Source organism: Zea mays, chromosome 7 (genome assembly GCF_902167145.1).
Source record: "Zea mays cultivar B73 chromosome 7, Zm-B73-REFERENCE-NAM-5.0, whole genome shotgun sequence".
In the NCBI taxonomy this organism is placed as follows: Eukaryota; Viridiplantae; Streptophyta; class Magnoliopsida; order Poales; family Poaceae; genus Zea; species Zea mays.
This window is the reverse complement of record NC_050102.1, coordinates 39,029,179-39,036,414: the sequence shown is the minus strand read 5'-3', so window position 1 is coordinate 39,036,414 and position 7,236 is coordinate 39,029,179. Positions and strand designations below refer to the sequence as shown.

At 47.2% G+C, this 7,236-nt stretch overlaps 1 protein-coding gene across 1 annotated transcript; it reads right to left on the bottom strand.

Annotated features, from left to right (window-relative positions):
• Positions 1 to 2,504: 2,504 nt before the first annotated feature.
• On the bottom strand, positions 2,505 to 3,452 carry LOC100283085 (uncharacterized). Its single transcript, NM_001155987.2, is given in 3 exon segments — positions 2,505 to 2,792; positions 2,926 to 2,991; positions 3,137 to 3,452. Coding segments are annotated over 3 exon segments (411 nt in total). The 5' UTR covers positions 3,377 to 3,452; the 3' UTR covers positions 2,505 to 2,687.
• Between the last annotated feature and the right edge of the window lie 3,784 nt (positions 3,453 to 7,236).

Genomic DNA, 7,236 nt, shown 5'->3' with positions numbered 1-7,236 from the left:
CTGCTATCTGATGGAAACGCTCGGGAAGATCTTGGAGAAACTTACGCACGATAGTTTTTGCTTCATAGACATTACCAAGGTTGTCAGTTGTGGACGGCGATCGCCAGCGCCGTGGCGTGCTTGATCTCCGTCGCGGCGGCATGCTGTTGCGGCGTTGGTGTTGTCGACAAAGCCAGCGAAGAATCTCAGCTCCGATGGCACTTGTTAGTTTCTGCTAAGGATCAATCTGTCGCTAGTGCACTCAGTCTCACTCACACTTGCACACGTGATGAATGGATGAACACAGACAAGCACACTGGAAGGATTTTTTGGCGTAGCAAAACCCACGCTGCATTTTCTGTTTTATCTCCCCTTTATTGACTCACTCTCAGGTGTTGCTTAGATCCCGGACACATGCTCCCATGCCCCCGAACTTGCCGTGCCATCCCACTGCAGAGAACATGGTCACCGCGCCCGGAATTCCAGCTCCACCACTCGACGCTGCATGTAAGGAAAAGACCCGGTCTTTGACGCGGCATGCACGCACAGGAGCGCCATGTCTAACTGACCACTGCCTCCTAAACTTAGGCACAAAGACTAAGCACAACGACTAAGTAAACAAGATTATATATCCTTGACATCCTAGAGTAAGAATAGCTGAGATTAGGCGTACGCCAAATTTGGTGGTGAATGCACAGACAATGATTGTACCTTATGTCCAATTAGCTATATTGCGTTGCGTTGGATTATTGTGTGTTGCTTGCTTCAACTGTTACTAGGTCAGTACCTGTGCGTTGCAACGGGAACATATAATACCATGATAACTTATATACAAAATGTGTCTTATATTGTTATAAGAAAATATTTCATAATCCATTTGTGATCCTAGCCATACATAAGTTTTGTTATTTTAATTTAGTTGTTTCACTACTACATTGCAACCATCAGTATCATGCAGACTTCGATATATGTCATGATTTGCATGGTCTCATTATTGGAGAGCACGTGCCACACCTGCCGGTAGAAGTTCCGTCGTACATCGTTAGTCATCAGGCACGCACCACCATACACGCTTGCTTAAACAAAAAATGCAAGTGTGTGTTTGCGAAGAGAATTAAAGGCAGGCCGGCACAAAAGGTACCCCGACGATGGCGAGTGGTCATTGTTGTCGGTCCACCTCTGCTCACCTCCGGTGTCGAGATGACGCCACAATCCTTGATATAATAGTCGTCGAACGCGCGCGATATGGTGAGTACCGATCACTCTTGGCTGGGCTGCCAAATAAAGTGCACCCCGGGCTCATCAGCGAGGTAGTACACCTGGTCGTTGCACCACCGGATGTGCTACTCCTCTACATACATCTTGTTCGAGGACACTCACACAACAACAACAACAATGGTCATCATTCCAGCGCACAAGAATTCATGGTCGGTCAGTAGCGACTTACGTGGCAGGTTAGGCTTCAGGTGGATGATGAGCTAGACGGCGTGATGGCGTCGTCGTAGGTTGCGATGGCCAGAACAACCCGAGAGTCGTCGACATTGGCGACGACCATGAGGTCCCCATGTTTGACGATGGACAGCGCGGTGCAGCCGCTCTGGACCACGTCCAAGCGGCGGCTGCGCCAGAGCTTGCCGTACACAGCGGCGCATGGGCCATGTAGTACTGCTTCCAGAGTTCGAACTGACAGTCGCCAAGTTTCTTCTCGTCGTCGGTGAGCGACGCCAACGCGAGCGCCTCATGCTAGTGGTGTTTGTTCGGGGTTTCCAAGTAAGAAACATGGATTCATCTTTGGCATTGGTTTATGAAAATGATTTATAAGTTAGATCCATGGAAAAATACTATGGGAATAAATGTTACACATGCAAAAAAAAGTATTTAAGTTGAAAACATTATTCAAACAAAAGAAATTGCATGCAAGGCTCTTTTTTAAATACTACTCCCTCAATCCAAAAATATAATTTAATAATCTCAGTGATACTTATCTACTACTACACATTGTGCAAGGGTAGCAGGTGGGCTTCGGGAGAGATGTATTATATGTTTTTACTATAATAGATGTAAACAAAAACACACATGTGGTGTAGTGGTAGCTACAAACACATTTATTTGAGAGGTTGCGGGTTCGAATCTCCTTGGAGCCTGTTTTTTTAATTTAATTTTAGCTAGGCATGGGATGCACGTGGGAATGGGAATAGGCTTTGTGGGAGGGGGAATGAGAAAGACATGTGATAGCCGGGAATGGAAATGTGAATGGGCTTTGCAGGGAGGGGGAATGAGAAAGACATGCAGCTGGGAATGGGCTTTGCAGTGAGGACGGAATGGGAATGACAGAACACGGAATGGTACAGTAATAGTCTGTTAGGATAGAATAGTTCTATTTCTTATTAGGAAAACACCATTTTCTTTAGCTCAACTAGGTTGAGTCCTTGGCACAGCGCAAACAGTGGTGGCAGAGAGCGATTTATGTGCATGTACAAAACCACATATAACAATACAACAATTTTAGAGAGCAAGAGAGATTATTGAGTACACGGTGAATAAAGCAAGCAATTACATGATATGATTATGTGGATTATGCTATTACACATAGGATCGATGTTGTGACGCTAGCCAGCACAGCATGCAGCTTCACAGCCTCATTTCACAACTACTACAAATCAATCACACGGTAGCTAGCGCGGAGCCCTTGAGCCGGCCGGCCCCACTCATTTCACCTCTGAGACCTCGTCCAAGGCGTAGTTGTTGGTGGACACGCCGGCGTAGTTCACCTTGTTGAACCGCACAACCACCGGGTAGCGGGTGTTGGGATCCTGTATATAATAATAATGCTAACGGCGATTCTCTAACTATGGTATTGCCATGTTCCACATTAACAAAATAAATTCTTGATTTTCTATCTATATATATATGCTCTAGCTATGACGAGGAGAGTGAGCTAGTAACCTGATCGACGGTGACGACGTTGCCGATCCCGTTGTACCAGTAGGACTCCCTCCTAAGGATCTTCACCTAGCCACCGATCAATATAATGGCACAAGAATAACCATATTAATTAAAGACCAAATCAATTGCATCAAATTGGTGGCGGTCGTCTGAGTAGCATAGACAACACGGCACGCATGCGGGGGTGATGATGAGTGTATATATTATGAACCTTGGCGCCCCTCTTGGGCCCGATCGGCGGCGGCTTCTCGGCCTTGGGCTTGGTGGCCACGGCACCCTCCCCTTCCGCCGCCTCAGCTGCGGCGGCCTCGTTGTCGGCCCGGGCCACGAGCCTCCTGCCAAGCCGGTTGGGCGCCGAGGCGAAGTTGACGCGGCCGCCGCTGCTGCCGGTGGGCACGCCCGCGGCCAGCATGAACCGCGAGGTGGCCGACGCCATGTTGGTGCTCGCCATGGGCGCGGACTCCTTGCAGCGGGTGCTCAGTTAGTCTGTCTGGCCTGGCGCGGGTGGGGGGAGAGTGAGTAAGTACGTACGAGCCAAGGGCGTAATGGCCTCAAATTGCATTGCGCGGATTATCCCCAGCCTGGTGCGCAGGGCGCCACGCGGTCCATGCCCCCCACTGGCCGGCTGCCACCTGGCATATCTTATCCGTGGCATGGATTTGGTTCTTCCTGCCACTTCGGTACGAATGCTCACGGTGGGATACGGCCACCGCAAAGTATCTTTTGCTGCTCGGCTTATCACGGTGGGGGAGGATATAGCTATGCATGACAGATACAGTTGCTTTTTGACATTTATGGAATTATTATGTCTCTTCATTTTAGATAGACGATTCTATTATTTGGAAAATATATGATAAATGTGAACGACATGTCACTTAGGGGATGTTTGTTTGATAAATCACTCCATTCAAGATAAGACGGTGCATCACGAGTCCATTACTCAAATTTGGTGGGATGACATTATTCCTCGTGTTAGTACTAACTAACTATTAGGAATGAGGTGGTGGTATAACAACTAAAATCCATTGCACAAACCAAACAAAAAAAAGTGAGGAGTGAGAAAATGATGAACTAATTTATTTCTCAAACCAAACATCCTATTAGTCTTTGCCCACAGCTCTTAGAGGTGTTTGGTTTGAGTAATCACTCCATCCAAAATGAGGTGGTGCATCATAGATCCATTCCTCAACTTTGGTGGGATGACCTCATTCCTCATATTAGTACTAATTATGATTATGAGGAATGATGTGGTGATGGATCAACTCATTCCATTGCACAAACCAAACAAAAAAGTGAGGGTTGAGAAGATGATGGACTAGCTCATTTCTCAAAACAAACACCCTATAGTGTCGCTCGCCTACTTAATACACTTCGCATTATAGTGCCCTCCACTAGTACAAGGCCCTCCACTAGTACCAGGAGTGGTTCGTAACTCATTTTCACCGTCGTTTTCTAGAACCGCTAGTGAAATGTTTTTTTCACATGCGGTTAATTGAGAATCGCTAGTAGAAATCGATTTAACCGACGGTTCAGTTAATTTGCTACTCAGAATCAGGTCAACCAGTTGAAGACTACTATGAAGACTTTGATTAAGTTCTAGGTCGTCGTCGCTCTGGTCAACCTGCATGTGTCTTGTTATCGGGATCATCATCGTCGTTTAGTTTATTTTATTAGTTATTTTTGTAAAGACATTATACTTACAAATAAAGTTTGTGACACTAGTTTCTATACACTGAGTCATCATTGAAAGGGAAATAGGGTTTAACCTTTTCCTATAAATAATTTTGGTGGTTGAATGCCCAACACAAATATTGGACTAACTAGTATGATCTAGATTATATATTCTACAGGTGCATAAAGGTTCAACACAAACCAATAAAAGACCAAAGATAGGGTTCAAAAAGAAAGGAGCAAAGAAACCCAAGTGTGCCCTGGCCTGGCGCACCGGACAGTACAACTCCGAACTGGCCACCTTCGGGTTTCTGCAGCGCCACTCTGCTATAATTCACTGGACTATCCGGTGCACCAAGCGGAGCAACGGCTACCAGCGCAATGGTCGACTGCAACGGGCACCTGCAAACGCTACAATGCGCGCAGAAGTTAGAGCAGCCACCAGAGGCGCACCAGACAGTGCACAGTACCTGTCCGGTGCGGCAACGGACTGTCCGGTGCCACTAGAAGACAAAGTTCTAACGGTCAAAACCGCCCGAACCCTAAAGGTTGGGTGACGTGGCTGGCGCACCGGACAGTGTTCGGTGGCGTACCGGACTGTCTGGTGCGCCCATCGATAGTAGCCACCCAACGGTTGTTTTGGTGGTTGAGAGCTATAAATAACCCTCAACCACCTCCACTCCAACCATCCAAGCATTCAACACATTGCATTCAATAAAAGAACAATAGACTCCACTCCAAAGACACAATTCAAGTGATCGATCTGCTCAAAGTCCCCAATTCAACTCTAGCGCATTAGGACTTGTGAGAGGATCATTTGTGTTTCTTTGTTGCTCTTGTTTGTTTGGCTTAGCTTTCTTTTCTTTCTCACTTCTTACTCTCAAGCTTTGTAAGTGAGGCAAGAGACACCAATTATGTGGTGATCCTTGCAGGGTCTAAGTGACTCGTGAGATTAAGGAAGAAGCCTCACTCGGTCTAAGTGACCGTTTGAGAGAGGGAAAGGGTTGAAAGAGACCCGGTCTTTGTGACCACCTCAACAGGGACTAGGTACTTTAGAACCGAACCTTGGTAAAACAAATCATTGTGTCATCCGCTTTATTTTCTTGGTTGATTTGTTTTCCTCTTCTCTCTCGTACTCGGATTTTATTCTAACGCTAACCCCGGCTTGTAGTGCGTTTAAAGTTGTAATTTCAGTTTCCGCCTATCCACCCCCCTCTAGGCGACTTTCAATTGGTATCGGAGCCCGGTACATCATTAGAGTCTAACCACTCGAAGTGATGTCGGGAGGATCCGCCAAGAGGGAGATGGAAACAAGCACAAGCCACGGGAAGGCTCCATCAAAAGAGTCCGACGCCAAAGGAAGGGAGGAATCACCTCCACGATTCAAGTCGCATCGGAGTGGCGACAAGAAGAAAAAGATGAAGAAAGTTGTCTACTACGAGACCGATTCTTCGTCGCCATCCACCTCCGGCTCCAACGCACCGTCCGTCACTTCTAAGCGACATGAGCGTAAGAAGTATAGTAAGATGCCACTTCACTATCCCGGTATTTCAAAGCACACTCCTTTACTTTCCGTCCCATTAGGCAAACCACCGTTTTTTGATGGTGAGGACTATTTTATGTGGAGTGATAAAATGAAGCATCACCTAACCTCACTCCACACAAGTATATGGGATATTGTTGGGTTTGGAACGTAGGTACCATCCGTGGGGGACGAAGGCTATGACTCGGACGAGGTCGCCCAAATCCAGCACTTCAACTCCCAAGCCACTACTATACTCATCGCCTCTCTATGTCAAGAGGAGTATAATAAAGTGCAAGGGTTGAAGATCGCCAAGGAGATTTGGGACGTGCTCAAGACCACGCACGAGGGAGATGTGGTGACCAAGATCACCAAACGGGAGACGGTCGAGGGGGAGCTCGGTCATTTTGTCCTCAACCAAGGAGAGGAGCCATAAGCTATGTATAACCGGCTCAAGACCTTGGTGAATCAAGTGCACATCCTCGGGAGCACCAAATGGGATGACCATGAAATGGTCAAGGTTATTCTAAGATCACTCGTTTTTTCGCAATCCTACGCAAGTTTAATTAATACGTGGTGATCCTAGATATAAGCTAATGTCTCCCAAGGAGGTTATAGGAAAGTTTGTGAACTTTGAATTGATGATCAAAGGCTCCAAACAAATCGTCAACTTGGAGCAAGGCGACACCTCCACACCCGAGTTCCAACCCGTCGCATTCAAGGCAACGGAAGAGAAGAAAGAAGAGTCTACATCAAGTAGGCTCCCCATCGACGCCTCCAAGCTCGACAACGAGGAAATGGCGCTCATCATCAAGAGCTTCCGCCAAATCCTCAAGCAAAGGAGGGGGAAGGACTACAAACCCCGCTCCAAAAGGGTGTGCCACAAGTGTGGTATGCCCAGTCATTTCATTGCTAAATGTCTTATGTCTAGTGATAGTGACAGGGGTGACGACAAGAGGGGAAAGAGGAAGGAAAAGAAGAAGTACTACAAGAAGATGGGCGGTGATGCCCACGTGTGTCGGGAATGGGACTCTGACGAGAGCCCCACCGACTCCTCCTCCGACGAGGATGCCGCCAACATCACCGTCAACAAGGGTCTTCTCTTCCCCAACATCGGC